Source organism: Rhea pennata, chromosome 2 (genome assembly GCF_028389875.1).
Source record: "Rhea pennata isolate bPtePen1 chromosome 2, bPtePen1.pri, whole genome shotgun sequence".
NCBI classification, from domain to species: Eukaryota; Metazoa; Chordata; class Aves; order Rheiformes; family Rheidae; genus Rhea; species Rhea pennata.
The window spans coordinates 265,812-289,522 of record NC_084664.1 but is presented as its reverse complement, the minus strand read 5'-3'; the positions used below and the strand labels follow the sequence as shown (position 1 = coordinate 289,522).

At 55.5% G+C, this 23,711-nt stretch overlaps 1 protein-coding gene across 1 annotated transcript in view; it reads left to right on the top strand.

Annotated features, from left to right (window-relative positions):
- The window catches only part of AGAP3 (ArfGAP with GTPase domain, ankyrin repeat and PH domain 3), a 164,554-nt gene extending 146,571 nt beyond the window's left edge, over nt 1-17,983 (top strand). Inside the window, exons 13-18 of the mRNA XM_062568600.1 lie at nt 454-615; nt 14,100-14,254; nt 14,796-14,886; nt 15,231-15,453; nt 16,505-16,760; nt 17,012-17,983. Of these exons, the coding sequence (XP_062424584.1) occupies nt 454-615; nt 14,100-14,254; nt 14,796-14,886; nt 15,231-15,453; nt 16,505-16,760; nt 17,012-17,230 (1,106 nt within the window). The 3' untranslated portion in view covers nt 17,231-17,983. The remainder of the gene's footprint in view (nt 1-453; nt 616-14,099; nt 14,255-14,795; nt 14,887-15,230; nt 15,454-16,504; nt 16,761-17,011) is intronic.
- Nucleotides 17,984-23,711: the final 5,728 nt, after the last annotated feature.

The window sequence follows — 23,711 nt, the reverse complement described above, 5'->3', positions numbered from 1 at the left end:
GGAGGGCCTGAGGGCAGCTCCCAGGCGTTGTTCCCTTGCAGGACCTGGGCCTCGCGGCCTGAGGATGGTGCTGCAGAGCAGTGTGTAGAGGCACTCATGGGGCTGGTGTGTCAGGCCACCCCTGCTGGTGGGGTTGGCGCATCCGGCCACGCCGTGAAATGCGGCTCTGCTTGTCATGGCTGTGTAGCTGTCAGTGCTGTCTCTGTGTGCTCGTCCCAGTGGCACAGTGTGAGGGCTGCCCCTGCATGGGGAGTCTCCCGGCCCAGAGCCACACGGGGTGTTGGAGCTGCCCCGTGGGATGGGACTGAATGTGGGGCCTGTGCTGTCCAACAGGGCGGTGCAGCGTTGAGCCCGGTGGGGCACTGTCACTGTCTCTAGCACACTTGGTTGCCTTTAGGAAGAGCAGACTCTTACTGTCTGTACGTACATTACTTTCTTTATCTTTGTTCCTAGCTAATGGCACTGCCGATTCTCTCAGCTCCAGCCCAAACATTTCCAATGCTGCCAGCCCGAAGCTGGAACCACCTCCGTCACCGCATGCAAACAGGAAGAAACATCGCAGGAAAAAGAGCACAGGAACCACTCGGCCTGATGGCCCCAGCACAGCAGCAGAAGGTAGGAAAGGTCTGCTCCTTTGTGGGCAGCTCCATCAGACCCAGAGCTCTGAGAGCCCAAGAGTCCTGCTGGGGTGGCATCTCAGGGACTCTGCGACATGGAGATTTCCTTTCAAAGCCGGCTTGTGCTTAGTCAGAAACAAATAACCAGCCTATCTTGATTTGCCCTTGATTTCTTACCTGCAGTGGAAGCAGGGCTGCCATTATGCCTGTGATCATGACTGCATCTACTACTAGTGGTGATAATTAATAACTGTATTAGCAGAGCTGAGGTTAAGCAGTTAAAGTTGCCGAACACTTTCTTCCATAAGAACCTGTTTTTATTTGCTTGTGTATTTGCCAAACTTTCGTCGTTTAAAATTCTTGTGCTGGACATCTACCTCAAACTGTGAGTTCTTCAGAAAAGTTTATCCAAGCCAATTGAAGAAATACACATTGTTTTGCCTATGCTAAATGTCCTCATGGTTTTTCTGTTGAGAAGTTCTGGCATCTCTGTGATTTTTGAAGATAGACCTGAAGCTTGGCAGGGAGCTTGCAAAGCATAGGGAAGTACATTTTGCAGTCCCTGTGAAAATTCATCCAAATGTGTCCAGGTAGCAATTAGCTCCAAAGCCTGCATCTGTGGTCATTCCCTGTAAAAGACGGGATCCTCAATCTGTAAGAATTTGACTTTCCCTTAGGTCATCCTGCCTCATAGCACTCTATAAGATTTTTGTAGTAAACCAAAATAAAGTTCTAATTCAGATGGCTAAAGGCTGGGCAAGAGGGTGAAGTACAAGTGTTTGTTTGAAACAAAAGGCTACTGTAAAACAAAACAGAAAATGCAGTCTGGCCTGTGCGTGACAAAACACACTGTAGCTGCCCTGGCATTTTGTTCCAAATTACAGGTCAGCCTGTAGACAAGTGGCCCAGGTTTTCCGTGGTATAGCAACTCATCTTCAATTCTCTCTCTTACAATCATCACGGTGATGATTTGCATTGGAGTTTGACAACTCTGTTGCTCAGTCTTTCCTGTTGTAGGTGATCTTCACCTGAAAACTACTGATTCTAGGAAAGACTTCCCCTTTTCAGTGGTTGAGTCAGAGATCTTGAATATCACTTGAGTGTATAATATGCATTAGATGTCTCATATAAAGCAGAGTATTAATTGTACTCACATCTTAAACTGAAATGTTCTTAGCTCTGATAAAGACAGTATGTTGACTCTTTGGACACATTACTGCCCTTCCCACATCTACTCTCTCAGTCTGTAGTTTCTGGATCTTGATAGATAAGAATGAGTTCTCAGTCCTGTGCTTTGACAAAGAGAGACACCTGTATTCTTTATGTATCTGAAAAGAGGAATACCAAAGAGTAGAATGACTTTACACCTGCACATGGGACTAAGAGAGTGTGTACTAAAATCATGTAATTAATAGAGAGCTTGGAAATACGGGAGAAGGTTCAAAACAAGGTCCCAGAATTGATTCAGAGCTGATGAACACATTTATGACGTGGACATACCAGAATGAAGATTGAGAAGTGAAAGACTGATGTTATCAGTACTTACAGAAAAAGAAATCTGGTCCTGTAGGACCATTCAGCATAGCTGATAAGGGCCTAAGAAGATGGAGAGGCTGGAATCTGAAGCTGCACAAAATTGAATACAATTTCTTAGTAGAGAAGGTAATTAAAAACAGAAACACTTTTACGAGGTAAGAGAGTGGACTAGCCACTGCTCAAAGTGTTAAAATTAAATGAATTACTTTTCTACAGGGCATATCTGGTCCAGCCTCTGGCAGAATTCCCTGGCCTCTGCATGCAGGTAATCCGACCAGGTTATTGTAACCTTCCTTCTTGACTGCCTGGTCCTGAATCTTTGAGCCATCCGAGCTTTCTTGTCGTCTCATAGGGAACTTTTTCAAATACGTGCTCATTCTTGCTGCCCTTCCCTGGTTGGAGGTATCCTTGGGAGGTGGCGTGACGGAGGCTGCGCATAGTGTCCCTATGGTGCCACATGATGTGTGTGAGGCATCGGAATATTTCCCATTATTCCCTTCCCCTGTCCTTGTCCACAGTGTTTTGCTGAGCAGAGGTCTTGTGCTATCTGCTGTGATAGCCAGGCCTTTTCTTGAGTTGATATAGTTAATTTAGAACCCTGTCAGGTGCTGGAGTAATGTACTTTTTTCCTACAATGTGCATTACTTTGCATTTATCAACATGGAACTTCATTGCCAGTGAAGTGTCACTCACCAAACTTCATTTGTCATTGCACAGAACTTGCTCACAATTGCTCCTCCTGGCTGCCAGAAGCCTCTAGCACCAGAACTGAGAGCAGGAAAAATGCCTCCCCAGTTATCTTCAGTACCACTCCTGCTGGGAAACATGACAGTCAGTTGCTTAACCTGCTCCAGCACAGGGTAGGAAGAGAATAGTAAGGCTACAGCTATGGGGGGGTTACCAGAACCAGGCAGAGACAGGAGGGGCACTGTAGAGTGGATAAGGCAGTTATGATCTGTCGTCACATGAGCCATCCTCCCTCTGTATCTTCAGCTTGAATTCAGTCTTTCTAAGTCCTTATTTCTTTGTGCAGTCAGCAAAAAGTTGCAATGATGTCCCCTGGCTAAATGCTATAGTTGGTAAGCAGAGATAGTAAGAGCCTTCTGCTCCCAGGTACACCCTGGATCAAAATGGTCTCATGCAGTGTCTTAACAAACACTTGTGGCATGGTATGGTGATTTTTAGGCTTTCCAGTTGGCTTTTTAAAAATTTACTTGTGTATTTATTTTTAGTGTAATCTACTGTACTAGAAAAGTGAGCAGACTGCAAAGTCAGGCTTGCAAAGGCTAGGTCAGTGCTGTCACACTCCCTAACAGTGCTGTCATAGGTCTCCCTAAACCATCCTGTCCTGGGGAGGCCAGACTGTGCATGGTAGAGGTCCAGAGCAGCTGTGGTGGCAACCTGCACCTTCCTCCATGGGCTAGAGGCTGTTTGTGGAAGTTGGGCACTGCTTCTATGGGAAAACAGCACTTAGAGCTTCAGATTTTGGTCCTGCTGTAGCCAGTCTGTAGCTGCATATTTCATTTGTGAGGTTGGAGGGATGTCTGTTTAGGAAATCACAGAATCACAGAACGGCTGAGGTTGGAGGGGACCTCTGAAGATCATCTAGTCCAACCCCTCTGCTCAAGCAGAGTCGCCTAGGGCGCATTGCCCAGGACCATGTCCAGACAGCTTTTGAATATCTCCAAGGATGGAAATCACACATTTCTTTCAGAGGGCAATCCCTGGCCTTCCATATAGTTGATGGGCACTGAATCTCTCCCAGCCTGTGGTACCTTCACAGGGCTTTTTCTGTAAGTTGGGCCCCTGGTTTGTCTCTGTGCTTACCCTAGCACTGGAACTGCTCCTGCCAGCTGAGGAGCCATCCTGGCTGCACCTCAGGGTGCGGTGGCTCATCACACATACCAGGCAGCCAAATGTGTGGAAGTGATCTGTGATTGATGTTTGAGCTGTCTGTTTCCTAGAAAGTCGGGGCCAGCCGTGGACTGGCGTTACACCCAGGTCATGATCTCGCCTGACAGCCAGCGTTAGCAGTAAAACCTGACAGTGGGTAATGAGCCTCTGTGTGAGGTCCCATCCTGATACCCTAACAGTCAGCAGTTGGTTCCAGCTGTGGATCAGGAGCTGAGCATTGCCCCACATTATGGTCATGACTGATGACTGAATACTGCGTATGTCTGTAAGTTTGTCTGATTCTTCCTTGAATCTTCTGCTGCTGCCTTTGAGCAGTTGCTAGCAGATAGTTTTTCCACTGCAGAATAATCAAGGCATTGTGCTTTGACATAGCCAGCACTGCGAAAGCGTAGAAGCCACTGCAGTGAGCAGGGCTGCCCCACTCTGCAGGCAAGCTGGCAGCCTGCACGGTGCTCACCCTGCTGTAGGGGCGCCGTCTGGGGCCGGAGCCCTCGCAGAATGGCCTGGAGGACGGCTGCGCTCTCCAGAGGACAGCAACATTCTCCGGGAGCTCGGACGTGGCTGTGCCATGGGGTGAGCGCTGCAGCAGGAGCTGCCGGCTCCCCTGATGGGAGTGCATCTCAGCTGCTGCACCAGGCCGGCCAGGTGCAGTGTCACGAGCTCAGCTCCTGCTCGGCCAGCGCGCAGGGCAGAGTGCGCCAGCCCGCCAGCCCACGGCACTCGCCCCAGCACCAGTGCAGCGCAGGGGTGCAGAGGAGCCGCAGCTGGGAGCCAGCCTCGCCTGAGGACTGCGTGTGCGGGGCACGCATGTCTCAGGTTAGCATCCTGGGAAAGTTGGTGAGGTCTGGGGATAAATTGCCATCAGTTTATCTCATTTAGGAGGTAATCAGAGCCAGGGACGTGCGGAGCAATTGAATCTTAGTTGTTCTGAAGTATCATAAATCAAACGAGCTGTTGCTTTTTTACATGGTCGCATGTTAAAGAGAGCGCAGTGTCAGGTTGCTAGGGAGCATCAGCAAACTATGGCAAGCGTGGTATTGGGCTGCTAGGGAAAGTCAGTAAACCAACACGCGCGCGGCTCGGGCTGTCAGGGAGCACCTGCAAGCCGGCAGCGGTGATGGCAGGCTGTCGGGACATCACAGCTGTGGGGAGGAGCGCTTCACCAGAGATGGGGCGGCAGCAGTGGCCTGATGGGGAGCATCAGCAAAGTCCGCTCATGATCGCAGCCCAGCAGGAGTGCTCTGGCCAGAGGTGCCCCGTCCCACCTCAGGCAAGTCTGGAGCCTCCAGCTGGAATGGGTCCTCCTCTGTCCCCTGGCCCTTTGGCCTCCATTTCGGGGCAGACAGGAGAGCTCCGGGGCCGCCAGGCATGCACGACAACAGGAAGCACCTTCGCGACGCTCCCTGCACCAGCATCCCCATGGCTGCCAGAGCTCCAGGGATAATGAACTTCTCATGTGCTTAAAGAGTGATGCAGGGTGCATGGCGAGAAGCTGACAGCCCCTTAATGTGCTTCTCAGTGGCGGCCAAACGACGCGGTTTTGTCTTTGTTTTTTAGTTTTAAAACCCACGGGAAATTGATGGCCAGTAAAGAGTTGTGTTGGGGCGATGTGCGTGATTAATACCAACTGTCAGGGGCTGTCGGGAGGCCGATCTCGGCAGGCAGGAGCGCGGGGCTGAGCTGCGCTTACCAGATTGCTGGGGATTCCAGCTGTTGTCGCTCAGCTCCTGCCTGCCTCACGCAACGCGCGTCACCCCTGTGCTCCCTTCCGCCCAGCCTCTTAATTCAGTGCTAACAAATCTCTCTCACTCATTAGACCCCACAAGCTCCCCGCTCCCTCCAGGCAGGAGGAAAGCAGCCTGTGCCTGGCCATCGCCACCCCAAGATTGGGGCTCCCTCTGATCCTCCCGTCTGCCAGCTGTGCACCCCTTCTCTCAGTGCTACCTGGGGGAGTCCATCTGCAGCTTCGTGTTGCCCTCGGAGAGACCCCGCACGCTTACCCTTGCACCTCTGCTGCCTCTTACCGTGAGCCCCTGCATGCGCACAGCAAGTGCATGCTGTCAGCGCGCTCCCTCCTGATGCCCTGTCATGAACCCCCAGAGCGTGCACACAGAATCACAGAACGGTTGAGACTGAAAGGGACCTCTGAAGATCACGTAGTCCAAACCCCCTGCTCAGGCAGGGTCACCTAGAACACATTGCACAAGATCATGTCCAGGCAGATTTTGAGTATATCCAGAGAAGGAGACTCCACAGCCTCTCTGGGCAACCTGTTCCAGTGCTCCGTCACTCTCACAGGGAAGAAGTTCTTTCTTATATTTAGGTGGAACTTCCTGTGGTTCAGTTTGTGCCCATTGCTTCTTGTCCTGTCATTTAGCACCACTGAAAAGAGTTCGGCCCCATCTCCTTGACACCCTCCCTTAAGAGATTTGTGGATATTGATAAGAACCTTCGTCAGTCTTCTCTCCTCCAGGCTAAACAGGCCCAGCTCTCACAGCTGTTCCTCAAAGGGCAGATGCTCCAGTCCTCTGATCGTCTTTGTAGCCCCACACTGGACTCTCTGCAGTAGCTCCATGTCTCTGTTTTACTGGGGAGCCCAGAACTGGACACAGTACTCGAGATGAAGCCTCCCCAGGGCTGAGTAGAAGGGCAGGATCACCTCCCTTGACCTGCTGGCAACACTCTGCCTAATGCAGCCCAGGATATTGTTGGCCTTCTTGGCCAGAAGGCCACATTGCTGGCTCATAGTGAACTTCTTGTCCACCGGAACTCCTAGGTCCTGGAACACCCACCTCATAGCCCCCCCCAGTGCCTCCCAGTGCCCTGCACTGCATGCACACACTGAACCTTGTATGGCCTCACCCCCACAGTGTGCACACACAACATTCCTCCCAGTCCCTTGCAGGAGCCCACTGTACGTCACAGGATGGTCCCCTGTGTCCTTCATCCCTTCCTGTATGAGCAGGCTCTGCTGCCTTTGCTCTCAGTCTAATCCACGCGGGTCCATGCATACACGTTTGGTGCCCCGTTGTTCGGTTCAGTTTGCACATCTCCACCAGTGTCACTGCACAGAGCCCTCCCAGTCTCTTCCGTCCCAGCTTGACGTGCCCCGGGGCCTGGTAGGCGGGATATGGGTGATGGGAATGTGTTGGCTCAGCTTGGGGTACTCCAGGGTCTTGGTATGCCGGAACAGAGGGCGGTGTGGGGTCTCCATAGCAATGTTCTTGCTGCAGCTCTCCTCACGGCTTGTCGCGGTGGAGGGGGCCTGTCCCCATTGCACTAATGCAGGTTAGGAATATTGGGTTTAATGATCTGCAAAATGAGGAGGCAGCAAGCTGACATTTACGAATGGTGCTGCATCCTTCTCTTCCCAGACGCCTGCTAATTTGTTGATATCCCAAACACCTCATAATGATGTGGTACAGTGGCAGCTTGCAAACAAGCATCCTGAGGCCAGGGGGCTGCTGGCTGCCCTGCGCCTGGACTCTTCACAGACTCAGCAGCAAGAGAGCAAAGCTGTCCTGGGAGTGTAGGGTCCCTGTAGGATCTGCTGTCCCTCCCCACCTACCCCCCCCCCCATGCATTGCAGGTGTCCCCCTGCCTCCTCCCCTGTGCTCATCCCACTTTCCTGGCAGATGAGAGCAGGAGAAAGGACTGGGAAGGAGAGGGGCAGCATGAAGGGAAGAATTGGATGGGACCTGGGACCCAGAGCAGAGCAGAGGTGAAGGAGATTCCTGCTCCGAGAGCAGGCGTGACTCAGTGTGAGATCCTGCTCCTCCTTCCCTGGAGCTGCTCTTGACAAGAGGGATGGGGATGCGTCCCGCACTGCGTGCATCCTGCATACAGGGCAGGGGCTGCATCCTACTTCCTCAGGAGGGGCTGGTTAGGGAGTTCTGCCCCGTCTCCTGTACTGGCCTGTGAAACCATCCATGCCTGGGGGGAGCTCCAGCATGTCTTGCCCATGCGATCCAGCTATTGGGGTAGAGAGCGGTGCCTCGTGTCTCGTGAGCTGGAGTGAGGGAACTCCACCCAGTGTCCTGCCTGTCAGGGAGAGGAGCACAGCCCCATGCTCTGGGTGCTTGGAAAAGCACCATCCCATCTTGCTGGGTGAGGACCATCACACTAGGTCTCCCACACTGACTGAAGGAAGCACTGTTATGTCTTCCACATCCTCCCTAGAGGAGCTGCCTGGCATCCCCAGTGTTGCAGGAGCAGGGAAGCAGTGCTCCAACAACTGCTGCTTGTGCTGTGAGGGGGCTGCCCCACCCATTCGTATGGAGCTGGGATCCCACCATGGGTATTAGTGAGGGGGCTGACAGCCCCTCCAGATGCAGCTCCTGAGGGAGGCGCGCTGACTTGGGAGAAGCAGAGTGTCTATGAGGAAGGAGCTGGGGAAGTGCCATTTCCTTGTCTCCACATAAAGGTCCCTGCAGTGGGATTTCCAGACTGGGCTGTTGTGCACTGATATTGTTTGCAATCTGAGGCCCTTCACAGAGCAAGTCAGATCCCTGCACTCAGCTGTCTGCTGAGACTAAGCCATTTTTAGCCACCCAGAAGTACCACTTCTGCTCAGAGCTGTACTTCCTCCCACTGAGAGCAGAGAGGAGGTCCTTGGCAAGCACTGGCAGGGCAATTGCTCCTGGGAGGCCGCTGCTTCCGTTCCTCCCTCTACTGCACCTCCTTTCCCAACACCCCGCTGTTCCCGCAGGTGACAGAGCCAGGTCTCAGTACTACATCACCAGTGGACAGCTGAGCTCTGTCTCAGCCTGACTTCTTGGTCGAGCTTTTCTCTTACCCTCTTTCTTTCATTTTGTGCTGGTTTCTGGCTGTGGATGTGAATGTCTCTGTTCCCTCAGCTCTTCCCCAGCTCTCTGGTGCTCATTGCTAGCTCCGAGGAGATGCACCCTGCCAAGGACTACCAGTTTCTCCAACCTGTAGCAGTGGCAGGCTGGTGAAGGATGAGTCCGTGAGGGCTGGTCACCTAGGTGCAGTCACTGCAGGAGTCCTCAAGCCCACTCAGCTTGGTGACGTAATCATGTCTGGGAGCTGCATGCCCCCAGCCCATCCTGGCTGCTGTGCAGTGCCCTCGCTAATTTTGCCCTCATTTGGAGTACTCATTGCTGGGCAGCGTTGGAGCTGGGTCATGGGGTTAACGCCCATTAGCAGAGCTAGCTCACACTGCACTCTGCTCAGCAACTCTTCATGGAGCTCAGTCTTTAAAACATCATCAAAAAATCATCAAGGGGGGGGGGAGAAGCTTGTTCATTTCCACTGCCCACTAATTCTAATAGAGATGGCATAATGGACTCCCACCAGCACGTTTGCAGGCAGCCACAGGGCCAAGGAGACAGGCCCTGAGTTCTGGCCCCAGGGTGGCCCTGCCGCTAGCCTGATGCAGCAGGAAAGAGCTCCCCCAACTCCCATAGGAATGACTTCCTCCCAGATCTTAGTCCTATCAAATCTGCATTCTTCTGTCCACCCCAACTGCTCAGGAGAAGTCCGTGCCCTGCACATGGCTCGGTGCAGCGGCTTTCTGTCCACTCTGAAGGCACAGAGATAGTCCAGCTCCTTCTGCCTATGTCATATGCTTTGTGCTACTCCTTCATCTGGCCAGAAATGCCCCTGCCATGTCAGCCTGTGCCTCTCCCTAGCCATCTGAGAAAGCCCCCCCCACTTTTCCTAAAGCCATGGCTTGAGACTGATTAAACTTGCACAGGCCTCCAGAGAGCTCAGGAACTTGCCCCAGGCCATCTGGGAAGCCGGGTGTGCGCATCACTTGAAGCTGCTCTGAGCCCTTGATTTCTTTTCCAGCTATGCCAAATCCTTTGTGTGAATCTCAAGCTGTGATCCTGCAGCTCTCCACTCTCCTGCCATAGCCATGCTCCTCTGAAGCCTCCAAAGAGGTCTGGCCCTGCAGTGCTGTCCTGAGTTGCCACAGGGAGAGAAAGGTAGAGATTTTGCTCGCAAAAGAATTCTCACTGTGGAAGAAAAGCTGTCATCTTTTGTTAGATCTTCCCAGGCTCTACTGAGAGCAACAGGCCCTTTGTTCCGAGTGAAACTGGAATTTGAGAGGCACAAAGGAGGATACGGAATGGGAGTCCTGCAGCTTGCAAAGCCGGAGCTGGGGCTTTGGGTCTGACTGGGACCATGGCTAGAGATGAGGGTGAGAGCCCCAGGGCTCTTGGGTGTCCCTGAGCTAGGGCAGCACTCCTGCTCTGTGGGGACAGCCCGTCAGCCTGGGGATGGAGCCCCAGAAAGCTTGTTGCATCCCTGTGCTCAGGAGGGCAACCCAGCAGGGATCCCCTGTGCTGCAGGCATCCTGAGCAGAGGATTAGGAAGCACACAGTGCCCCCAGTCCTGGGGCAGGCAGCACCACAGGGCCGGCACTTGCAGCCCTGTCTCCTTAGGGAGCGTGCAGGCATGGGGAGGCTTGGCCTGGGGTTTCTGCCTACATGTTTGGGCCTAGACCAGAGTGAGGAGGTGTACTGAGCAAGTGAGGGAAATGAACAGGGTTGGTGGGGAGGTGTGAGCCTGTGGCTGCCATCCTTGCTGTGTCTCAAGGGACTGTGCCAACCTGCTGCTGCTGTTTCAGTGACAGTAGAACCAGCCTGGCGGTGGGGAGCACCTGAAGAGCATCAGCCAGCACATTGCCCCCAGGCCCCCACAACTGGCCTGGGGAGTGGGCTGTGCAGCACGCTCTGCAGGTAGCAGCCTCAGGTGGCTCAAACCAGGAACAGGAGAGCGTTAAGGAGAATAGGGCCCTTTCTCTGACATTGGGGTGCCCCAGGAGTGGGTTTGTTGATCACTGCTGCAAGTGTGGCCCAATCCAAGTTCTTGGCACAGTAAATGCTCCCTCAAGTCCCTGAGCACTCACTGGTCCCCAGGAATAAATGCCACTCTTTCCTTCATGGCTATTAATGCTTAGCCTCAGGCAACATATGATTGCAGTAATCGATCCTGCAGCTGTCAGTGGCCTGGAGCCTCTCGTGGCTTCCTACGTGGATGCAGAGGTAGAAGGAGCTGTCATTAAAAACAGCTGGAGTGTTCAAGCCCTTGGACTGCAGCTCCCAATCACAAGCTTGGATGCTGGAAGAGGTGGTGGCAGCTGAACCAAACTGTTGTGGTCAGCTGCTTGCTTATGAGTGGCCTGGAGCAGAGTAGGAGCTGGCATGATCCAGCTGAGTACAGTGGTCATAAGTTCATGGTGCCTGACTGCTGCCGTCAATGGTTGGGTGCGCCTTACCCATGACCACTGTATGGCAGTGCTCAGGAAGAGAATGGTGCTCTGTGGCCAGGTAGACAGAGGCTATTAGTCAGACTATTGTCCAGTTATGCCTTCGTCTCATATTCGGAAGTTATATCAGCTCTGTATTTTCCAGTTCTTTTTTTCCTTTGGGTTGGCGTTTGGTGTTCTTGGAGCCTCCACAGCAAGCATGGCTTTAGGGGAGGAGCTGTTAGCTGCAGGGAGCTCCCAAGAGGAGGGATTGCTTGTCCTCTCTCTGGGAGCTGGAAGAAGGGGCAAAGTGCTGGGCAAGCTTGAGTCCCAGTTAGCCAAGTGCATCACAGAGAGGGCAAGAGTCCCACAGCATGACTGCCAACACACTGGAGTCTTGTCCTATCCCAGAACCTCCAGTTCCTAGCAGGAGGAAGGGGGTTGCAGATGTCTTTCCCCGGGAGAACAGTCCTAAGCTGAATCTAGGAAGAAATGAATGAAACAGCTTCCTCTTCCTACCCAGGAAAGACAAGCCAGTTGACACTTGCACTTGGAGAGTCCTTCATTCTGAAGCCATCCCTAGGAGTTCTTCTGAGCATCTGCTGAGCTGGTACCCCTGGTCCTGCACTCCTGCAGCAGGTCATTTCATCAGCACTGATGACGTCCAAGCCCCTGTGGCTCCTGCTGGGGTCTATACAGGACACACCATGGAGTGCTCTCAGCAGTGGCACAGGACAGGCATCTTTCCAACCAGATGTCACTGGAATTTTAAACTCTGATAAAATGCAAGATCCTAAGTGGGCTGTGTATGAAGCACGGCACTCTGCACCATGGCACAATTACAGGAGCAGCCCTTTATCCTCAGGTTTTTCTGAAGTATTTAATGTTGTATGTAATGGAGACGTTGAGTTGGGTGCTGTGCCCAGTACTTACTAGTGCCAGTGGTGGTACCTCCAAATGAAGTGAGACCCTGGAAAGAGCACTTGCAAGAGAGAGGAAGGGCTACACTCTCCTGCCACTTTCTGAGGTTACACCATTGTCTGAGAAGAGTATTTGTGGATAGAGTCTTGCTCTGGTCTTTGCCAGGCTGCCGGAAGCAGCTGAACTTAGCTGAGCCCTCAGTGAGGCAGAATCTGGACCAGACTGGCAGCCTCCACTCTCTTTGGTTAGCTCTGCTTGAGGTGCAACAGGCTTCTCCATCACTGTCCTCTTGCTGTGTCTCTCCTCAGTAAAGGACCTCTGTGGCCTGCAGTTCACCAGCGTGGCAAGTCAGGGTGGAGGAAGGGGCCACCCTTTGCCCCAGCAGACAAGGGCCCCACCAGGCTGGAGGCCACAACAGCCCTGGCCCACTGCAGACCAATCTGGGTCCCTCAGCCTCTGTGCTGTCTCTGGAGCTGTGCAGTTGACTCCCTGCTTTTAATAGAGAGCTGGGAAGGCACATTATGGAGATGAGGGTGTTATTTGCATAACGCTAATTAGGTAATTACAAATCATTTTGCTATGAGCTGAAGCGTGTGCTGTGACATAACGTTTATTAGTCATTCCATTCAGGCCCCGCTTAGTTAAGTCATTTACTGCACTAACTACTGAAGTTGGCAATAAAAGGTAAATGCTGGTGCCTGGGTGCGAAGATGAGACAGGGCACCCCATGCAAATCTGAGAACTGTGTTCCCCACATCTGTGCAGCCCATGGCATGGGCGAGCATGAACAGGGCCCTGTCCTGGTAGTCAGGGCTGGGGAGGAATTGCAGCAGTCAGAGCACTAGCCAGTGATGGAGACCACATTTTATGTCTTGCTCTTCCACAGGCTCTTGTGGGGACTCCAGTGCTAGTGCTAGGCAGAGTTGTGGCTTAGGAGCTGGTTGCCTGGCCCAGCCTTGCGAGATGTTTTGCCCTACTTGCACCTGCACTGTATGTCACTGTGTCCCATGTCAGCAGCTCCTCGCTGGCTGTCTTCCAGGGACGCCATGGCCACCATGTCAGGGGAGCTGGGCAATACCTGCCCATCAGGGCACAGAGATGAGGTGCATCAGCCTCACCTCTTTGTGGCTCCTGCCTTAGTTTCTGCGACTTAGTGTCTCTGTATGGCAAAGCAGTGGTCATGCCCTGTTGCATGGGGTCTACAGAGTGCCCAGACACTGAGGATTTCCTGAGCAGGGACTTATCCTGCTGGGCCTCTCAGCTGGCAGAGTCTCCTTTCTCAACGCACAGGAGGACTATGAAGGACTGCTTTTGAGCCCACCTCAGAGACATTTCTTGCACTTCCTTCTAGCTCCTTCCAGTGCGGTTTGCAGGGCTTTACCCTTGTTAACCACTCATCACCAGGCACTGACTGCTGTGGGTCCATGGGGCTCTGGTGATGGGGTTGTTAGGGGGCACAAGCTTTGCTGAGGGATTGGCTGCACTGCCCCAAAGGTCAGCAGTTTTCTCCAGAAGTGGGGACAGGGCAAAGCATGGCTAGCAGGGCAGAGGCAGCTTCTAGGAATCCTGAACCACAGCAGTCCCAGATTTCCCTGCGAGAAATGAGGCTGTGCACAGAAGAGCTAGCCCATGCTCGGTGGAGTCTAGGAGCAAGAAGTTGCATGCTGTGCAAGCAGCAGGAGACGTTGGCTGGCACAGAGTTCTGCTTCCATGTTGCAGGCACTACAACCGTCTGCACTGTCCAAGCTCTTAGGGGCACATTGCCGACTGATCCTCTCATGTGCTGTCACAGCCAGAGCTCATAGGGATCTATGGGCTTCCATATGTGCATGCATCCCATGAGGCTGTAGGCCCCCCTCCTTCCCTGTACTATGCTGTAGCACACCTTTCTTTTCCAGAACCAGATGAGCCATTTGAGTTCATTATCGTATCCCTGACGGGCCAGACGTGGCTCTTTGAGGCCTCAACATCAGAGGAGCGAGAGCTTTGGGTCCAGGCCATTGAGAGCCAGATCCTGGCCAGCCTGCAGGGCTGTGAGAGCAGCAAAAATAAGGTAAGAAGCCTTGACTGAGTTCTACTTTCACCCTTCTTCTCCAGCATCTGCTTTGCTGTATCCTCTGTCCCACACTTCCCTCTCTGTTTGGGCTGGATCCTGTCCTGAATCCTCTGCTCCCACTGAAGATTGGGTTCTCTCTCTGGGAATGCACTGTTCCCTCTCTGGTCTTGCTGTCACTGCTGAATTCGCTGCCTCTCTCCAAGCTGGCTTCAGCCCTGCTGAACCATCTGCTCCCAGTGAGGGCTGGATCCTGCACTGTCTGGTCCCCTCCTTGTACAGTTCTGCATTTTACTCCCTGTCTTCTGGCCCTGCATCCCCTGCTCCTGTCCTGAGCCAGCTCATACCTGTCTATATCTCTGTTCTCCCCAGATCCTGTTCTTGGAGTTCCTCTGCACTGGATGTTCCTCCTCCAGCAGTGTCCACCTGGAGCACAGTGCTGGCAGCTCCCCTAGGCTGCTCTGCAAATGGTGATGGGAGGACACAGGACAGGGTGGCAACCAGCCTTGAGTAAACAGGATTCCTGTGCTTCTTATTTCAGGCTCGTCTGGGCAGCCAGAGCGATGCACAGGCCATGCAGGCCGTCCGCACTGCACGTGGGAACAGCTTCTGTGTGGACTGCGATGCACCAAGTAAGAAGTACTGCTCGCTCAGGAAGGGAAGGGAAGGGGTAGTCCACCTCAGAAACCCTCCTTTCTCATCCCAAATGGATCTACCCTGTAGAGCCCTCTTGTCCTCTCCCATTCTTTCGGGATTGGGAAGTGCCCTTGTGGGACTGACCCACCTGCCATGCTGCTCCGTGGCCTCTTGCTGGCTAGCCCCGAGATCTTGCCTCCCTGTACTTTTGGAGCACTGGGTTTGGAAGGAAGTTGGTGGGCAGATCCTTGCAAATCTGGGTCTGCGGGGTCATGGGAGGGAACTGGTTGGTGAGTCTGTCCTGGCATTAACCCCACCCCGCTGATCTTGGCACCCTCAGATCCGGACTGGGCAAGCCTGAACCTGGGCTCCCTCATGTGCATTGAGTGTTCTGGGATCCATCGTAACCTGGGCACCCACCTGTCCCGTGTGCGCTCCTTGGACCTGGATGACTGGCCCAGTGAGCTTCTCATGGTCATGACGGCCATTGGCAACGCCCTTGCCAATGCTGTTTGGGAAGGAGCAGTGGAAGGCTACCCCAAACCCACCCCTGAGAGCAGCCGGTAAGGGATGAGAGTGGCTACAGAGGCATTTCTCAGACTACCACACCAGGAGGCTTGAGGGGATCTTAGGCAATTGGAAGGAGCCAGGCAAGCAGGGAGGTGGGTGGGAAACCTCCAGGTCCTCCGGTGTCCAGAGGTTTTGCCTGCTGCCAGGGCATAAGAGGTCCTCTCCTGCTGTCGTGGTGGGGACTTTGGGGCCAGCCATGGCCATACAGAGGATGCTGGAGCCATGGCTGGCTGCGAAGCAGAAGGGGTTAACAGAGATGGCTTGGCAGCATCTGTGGGTCTCAAGGGTGCATCCCTTTCAGGCCCTTGTCTGTCCCTATCGGAGCCACTCTCCTGTCACTCATCCCAACAAGAGCCCATTCTGCAGCTTATCAACGGATAAGAGCGGGTCAGGGGGCGGTGGGACTGAGCATGCTCGGCACGGGGCATTGATGGCCACTCGCCAGATGCAGATGGATAGAATGGCAGCAGATAGCGGCGGCACGGCACACATCGATCCACCCGGCCCCACAGCCCCAGGCGGGACGGACGCTGCCGTCGCCTTTTGTTTGCACCAGGCGAGACGGCAGCAGCGATAATGTGCCTCCCGTGGCACTGGGCTGTCGTGTGCAGCAGCTAACCTTTTTTTGCCACTGGCCAAGGCCCACACACAAGCGCAGGACAGGCACCTGGCCACCAAGTAATGGACAGGCAGGAGTGTGTGGGGGGAACCAGCGTGAGGGTGCAGGTCCCTTTGCCTGTGACACACGTGGGGTGTGGGACATGGCTGCTGCACCTGCAGGGTCGTGGGTGCACAGTGTGTGGGGAGGTTCAAGCATGTGCAGCGGGACAAGCGCATGGGGCATGTTTTGGGAGCCATGTGCCATGCAGCGCTCCATGCCAGCCGCACGCCGTGGGGCACAGCTGAGGCGGCAGCTGCAGCAGGGGCTTGGCAGCGGCACTGCGTCACTGGGGTAAGTCGTGCATGTGAGGTGTTCGCACATATGCCCTGTCCGTGGGGCTGGGCTGGTGCACCCTGCAACAGCGGCTGTGTCCCTCCCGGCAGGGAGGAGAAGGAGCGCTGGATCCGGGCCAAGTATGAGCAGAAGCTCTTCCTGGCTCCCCTGCCTCAGTCGGACATCCCCCTGGGGCAGCAGCTGCTGCGGGCGGTGGTGGAGGATGACCTGCGCCTTGTGGTGACGCTCCTGGCCCACGGCACCAAGGAGGAGGTGAACGAGACCTATGGGGATGGGGACGGACGCACAGCGCTGCATCTCTCCTGCGCCATGGCCAACGTGGTCTTTACACAACTGCTCATCTGGGTAAGGCAGGGCCCCGCTGCCCCGTGGCTCTCCCGGCCCTGCACCTGATGCTCCCCCATGCAGCGCCCTCCCGCTCCCACGCTGCTCTGGTGCCTCCTGCCCCTCGTCCTCCTCCTGTGGGCCCCTGCATGTGCCCCCTGGTACTGCCCATCCTGCCACATGCTCTTGTCCCTGCCACCCCTCCTGCCGCACCAGCCCCCTGCCTGCGCAGTGCCACGTTGCTGCTGACCGGCTCTTTCCCTCCCACGCAGTACGGGGTGGACGTGAAGAGCCGGGACGCCCGGGGGCTCACCCCGCTGGCCTACGCCCGGAGGGCCGGCAGCCAGGAGTGCATCGACATCCTGCTGCAACATGGCTGCCCCGGTGACAGCGCCGGCACCACGCTGACGCCCAGCCTGCCCCGCCGCAATGCCAACGCCAACAACAACGCCTGCGCCGCCGAGCTGGGCCCCAGCCCCAGCGCCATCTAGCTCCCGGCCTGCTGGGAGCCGGGGCCGCCGGCGTGGCGTCACCGACCCCCCGGGGCCGGGGCAGCACCAGCTCTGTGCCTGGTGCCGGGGGTGCTGCCGTGTCCTGCGGGCACGCAGGGACCGGTGCGCCCTCAGCATGGGGGTGGTGGTGCCCATGCCCCCGCTCGCAGGTGATGCAGGGTGGGGGGCTCCGCCGGGTGCCGCGGGCAGGGGCTGCTCGCTCCCCGCCGTGCCGCAGCCGCCCAGGCCCTTGCTGCCAACTCTGCCCCACTCTGGGGTCCTGAGCCCCTCGTGGCGCTGCGAGGATGGCGCTCTTGGCTCCACGCGGCACGGACGGGGACAGGGACGGGGACGGCTCCACGAGCCCTGTCGCCAGTGCCACTCCGCCGCCTTCCGCCCCGGTGATCCTCTGGCCGGGTCTGTGTGTCCACCTGGGTGCAAGCCCCGAAGCTGTACGTAGGGTCTCTGTCAGAGCACCGCACCAGCCCCGCTGCTGCCCGGCAGGGCTGGTCTCTGGCCGAGCGGGCTAGGAGCAGCGAGGTCTTCCTGGTGTCCGGGCTCACCGGCAGCCGAGCACTGGAGCCCGAGGCTTGGGACGCTGCTGCAGAGGGTCCCTGTCACTTGTGTATAAAATGTACATTGGAAATATTTATATGGACACTCTGTATATACTGTTACTCGCCATGAGTTGCCCTGTGTGTGTGACCCGCAGCCAAGGAGATAAAGGCCAATAAAGCAACCCACCTCCCGCCAGCCCAGCCGTCTGTGCGCTGCCTCCCTGCTGGAGCCCAGGGACGGGCAGCTTTGCGTCCCGCGCGGGGCCAGGGCGCCTTCACCTCCCTCCCACAGCCAGGAGCGAGCGGGAGCCTGGGGTGGGTGTGACGGAGCAGCAGGATGCAGGAAGCGTGAGCGTGTGCCTGGCACCCTGCACTCAGCCAGGCAGAGACAGGGCAGCAGCGCTGCGGGCCAGGCAATCCCACGGGGAGTCGAGGGGCAAAGGTGTGCCGGGAAGCGAGGGCCTGGACGGATCCTCACGGTGGAAAGGCTGTGGCGACGCCTGTGGGTGGTGTGGGGCTGGGAGGTGGCACCTGGGCCGCCAAGCACCACGGGGCACCATGACCCCGGCCGTGCCCAGCGCTGTGCTGCTCCAAGCTGTGGCACCCCTGCACGTCGCGTGTGCTGCAGCGATGCCCTCCATGCTGCTGGCCCCACAGGTAGGGGTCTGGCCAGGACCCTGCATCCACGCACTGGCCCCATCCTGCACATGGGGATCTGGTCAGGACCTCGCAATGCCACAGCATGCACAAACCCCATCCCACACATGGGGTTCACCTGGGACCCCACAGTGCTGCCCCGTGCACTAGCCCCATCCCACGCATGGGGGTTCAGCTGGGACCCCACGGTGCTTCCCCATGAGCTGACCCCATCCCACACATGGGAGTTCACCCGGGACCCAGCAGTGCTGCCCCATGAGCTGGCCCTGTCGCGCTGTTGGACCTGCAGCTTCTGCTGCCATGGGAGCCACCGTAGCAAATCCCTGTGCCAAGGTCTGCCCCATGCTACCCAGAGCTCTCCTGCACTCATGGCACGGCGCGGCTCCCTCAGCAGGCACATGCAATGCACATGCACTGCACATGCAATGCACACGCACCACACACACACACCGCACTGCACGCACACACCCAGCCCGGTGCAAGGTTTGGTTCATTTCCTGGCGACTGCATTAGCAGCAATGGAAGCCGAGGGACGGCAGCTCCTCTGGGGCCCATTAATCATCCCCCTCAGACAAGCTGCCTTGATTACAAGTGGCAAGAAATTCATTAGGGCTGCGGCTCTGACAACTTTTATCTGCGCGGCTGGATCTGACTCATTAGGCAGCCAAATTAAAGCCATGATGGGCCCTGATGAAATTCACTGCTTGTTTATCTTGTGCGATCTGATACATCTGCCCATACATCATCTCCTGCGTGGGATCCCGCCCGGCCCAGCCCCAGCACCTCCCTTCCCATCCCAGCCCCGCACGGCACAGGGCCCCTCTGCACCACATGCCTGGACTTGCGCCGTGGGGCTGCGCAACCCTGACCAGGGCCAGCCCTGCCACAGGCTGCGACACTCACAGAGACCCGGGGACGGGGATGGGGACGGGCACCGGCCCCTCTCCCAAGCAGGGGATGCACGGCAACATCTAGGCACTGGCCTTGCTCCACTCTGTCAGGGCCAGCTGTGACCCCGCGCTGGGATGGCATCTCCCACTGAGTGAGCACACCGCTGTCCAGGGGTCCATCCCATCCCACAGACCACTCCGGCAGCAGGCCAGGCGCCCCAGCATCCACATGCATGTCACAGCCCTACTTGTGTCCTGGCTCTGCATGTGTGTTGCAGCCCTGTACGCGTGCCGCAGCCCTGAGTGCACATCGAGGCCCAGCATGCACGTAGCAACCTCATGTGTATGCACAAGCTCAGCCCCTTGGACCTTCTCCCAGCCCAGCTGAGCCTCCTCAGGGTACATACCAGCGGCCTTGTGGCACAGAGCAGCACAGCAAGGCCTCAGGCAGCTGTCCTGCTGCCCTGCTCGCCCCCACCATGCACAGGACCGGCAGCCTGCAGGCAGCTTCGAGGCTGGTCCGGGGCTGTGGACAAGTCCCCCCACTCCCCCCTGCGTTACTGCATGGGAAGTTCCCAGCTGGGCAAATCGTGCCCATGGGTGGTTTGGGGCCGAACATGCAGCCCTGATGGGCTGCTCACAGGAAGTCCTGGACTGGGCAGAAATGGGCTGCCATCACTGTCCGCAGCACGATGAGATAGGTGCACACCCCGTGGGTGCTGATGCCTGGGAACTGCAGGCAAGGCAGAGGAAAGGCGCAGAGGCTCCATGGAGGCTGCACAGCGCCTGAGAGCAGTGCTGGGTCACAGTGCCATCGAGCCAGGCAGTAAGAGCCCCTCTAGCCCAGGGGCACGTGAGGCCACTGCCTTGGGCGAGGCCACCTTGCTGTGCTGTCCCTGTACCACCAACATGGCTGTGCTGTCCCCGTGCCTTTGCCATAGCAGGCCCTCCCCATGCCATCATCAGCATCATGCTGTCACTCTGCCACCACCATGGCTGTGCCATTCCTGTACCACCTCTGCAGCCAGGCCATCACCGTACACCAGCACTGCAGGGCTTAGGGACTCCAGCCACTTGGCAAGGTAACCCTGTGATGCTGCAGTGCTGCCATGCAGCACAAGACAGGGGATGCCAGGGGATGGAACTGTGCCAGGTTCTTGGTCACACTGTTGCTGATGGTGCCATGAGCCCCACACACCAGCACACCCTAGTGCACCTTGGGGCAGCCCCACAGCGCAGGGGCAAGCAGATTCCTGCAAAGCTGATGCCTCTTTTGCCCCATGGCAGCAAATGGGGTAGGGGAGAGTGGAAGTACAAATGGGGAGAGGGGAGATGGCAGACCATCATGGGTGACACTGCTGTGGATGTTTGCTATAGACCACCTGGTCAGGAAGAGGAAGGAGATGAGGTGTTCTACAGATAGGTGAAAGAAGTCTCATGATCACATGCCCTGGTTCTCATGGGGGATCTTAACCACTCCAATATCTGGGTTCTGTGTTGGAGGAACAACACAGAAAGGGACAAGCAATCCAGGAGGCTCCTGGAGAGATTCGATGACAAATTGCTAACACAGGTGATGGAGAATTCAACCAAGAAAGGTGCTCTGCTGGACCTTGTACTAACAAGAAACAAGGAGAGGCTGGCTGGAGATGTAAATGTGGGGGGCAGCCTTGGCTGCAGTGACCATAAGATGAGGGAGTTCAGGATTCTCTGAGGAGGGAACAGGGCAAAAAGTAGGATAACAACCCTGGACTTCAGGAGAGTGGACTTTGGGCTCTTCAGGGACCTACTTGGAAGAATCCCATGGGATAAGGCCCTGGGTAGGGGATGTCCAGGAGAGTTGGTTAATATTCAAGCATCACTTCCTCTAAGTTCAAGAGCAATGCATCTGTATGAGTAAGAAGTGCAGCAAAAGGGGCAGGAGACCTGCATGGATGAGCAAGGAGCTCCTAGCAAAACTCAAACAGCAGAAGGAAGTACACAGAATGTGGAAGCAGGGGCAGACCACTTGGGAGGAATATAGGAATGCTGTCAGAGCATAGTATGCAGAGATGCGATGAGGAAGGCTAAGGCCAACTTGGAATTAAATCTGTCAAGGGATGTCAAGCACAACAAGAAAGGCTTCTTCAAATGCATCAGTAGTAAAAGGCAGACTAGGGAAAACGTGGGCCCACTGCTGAATGGGGTGGGTGCCCTGGTGACGAAGGATAAAGAGAAGGCAGAATTACCAAATGCCTTCTTTGCTTCAGTCTTCACTGCTAAGGGCAGCCCTCAAGAATCCTAGAGCCTGGAGAAGGGAAGACTTTCCCTTGGTTGAGGAGGATTGAGTTAGAGATCTTTTAGGCAAACTTGACACCCACAGATCCATGGGCCTGGATGGGATGCACCCATGGGTAACTGCGGGAGCTGGCAGATGTTGTTGCCAGGCCCCTCTCCAGCATCTTGGAAAGGTCCTGGAGAACAGGAGAGGTGCCTGAGGACTGGAAGAAAGCCAATGTCACTCCAGGCTTCAAGAAGGGCAAGAAGGAGGACTCAGGCAGCTATAAGCTGCTCAGCCTCACCTCCATCCCTGGAAAGGTGATGGAACAGCTCATTCTGGATATCATCTCCAAGTATATGGAGGAGAAGAAGGTGTTCAGGAGTAGGCAGCATGGATTCACCAAGGGGGACTCATGCTTAACCAACCTTGATATCCTTCTATGATGGAATGACTGGCTGTGTAGATGAGGGGAGAGCAGTGGATGTTGTTTACCTTGGCTTCAGCAAGGCTTTTGACACTGTCAAACTTCTCATGGGCAAGCTTAGGAAGCTTGGGTTAGATGAGTGGACAGAGAGGTGGATTGAGAACTGGCTGAAAGGCAGAGCTCAGATGGTTCTGCTCAGTGGTGCAAAGTCTAGTTGGAAGCCTGTAGCTGCAGTGTCCCCGAGGGATCAATACTGAGTCCTGTACTGTTCAGCTTGTTTATCAATGACCTTTATGAAGGAACAGAGTGCCTCCTCAACAAGTTTGCTGATGATACAAAACCGAGAGAAGTGGTTAATACACAGAAGGCTGTGCTGCCATTCAGAGAGACCTGGACAGGCTGGAGAATTGGGTGAAGAGGAACCTCGTGAGATTCAACAAGGTCAAGTGCAGGGTCCTGCACTAAGGAAGAATAATACCATGCACTAGTACAAACTGTGCTGTGGGCAGCAATGGTGAGTGTGTGGGTGCAGGGCAATGGCTGGCAGTGGTGGGTGTGTGGGTACGCTCTTCAGTTCCCTGGGATATTCCTGCTTCTTCTGGCAGGTTCACAAACCATTTGACCGTTGACTAACAGCTCCTGAGGCTTCCTAGATGCTCAGCTGGTTGGGAACATCATGATGTTCCTAAGGAGAAGTGTTTTTCTTTCCGTCTATCCTGCTCTGCCAGAACTCAGCCCAGGGACCTGACACCTGTAACATTTTTGTGGCCCCCATCCTGTTATTCCCACAGGTTCACCTTCATTGGCAGCTGCAAGGTTCCAGATGCTTCATGTACCCCTCTGTGGACTCCTGCCCCTGCCCCATTACTCCACTTCCAGGGCACCTTCCACCCACCAGTGCACAGCATGCTCCACACACATGCGCACACACCCACACATGCTCTCTCTCTCGTGCACATACACACACACACACGCACACACACACGCACACATCCCTCCCACAGCTGGAGTGCTCAGGTCCCTGCAGCCATGCATCCCCATGATCCATCGCAGCTGATACTTGGGGTCCCTTTGGAGATGTGGGAAGTCTTTGGACAGCTATTAGATGCTAAAATGGCATATAACACACTAAAACTGGACCTTGACATGCTCATCTTTATCTCTTTGATTGAGTCGGGCTTTCCATAACTGCTTCGCTGTCATTCCAGGAAACGCCTCTTTGGCCATGCATCCATCTGTGCTTCCATCAGTCCTGGCTCTCTCCACAAAAGTGGGTGCTGGAGTACCACAATGTTCTAGTGCCACTGTAGGCACTTGCATCTCAGCTCACTCCTGCCTGGTCCAGCCTCCTTGTGGGCCCAGATGCTCAGCAGAAACCTCGGAAGGAGAGATAGGCACACACCAGCAACCTGTGTGAGGCCTGCATTAGGACCTACTGTCCTGGCTAAAAGGGAGCATCAGACACTACAGTCCTGCGAAGTGCTCTATAATCCCCTGAGAGCCCACAGTGCAGCAGCAGCACAGCAGTGTGGATGCAAGTCCGTACCTTGGTCTTGGGTTGCCCAGCGCTGAAGAAGCTCCTGCCAGGAGTTTGCACACTACCACCGAGGCCATCATGGCACACTTGGCTGCTGCAGCCACTTGCAGCTGTGCCCAGCATGCCATGCACTGCAGCAGAAATGGCTGTGGAGGA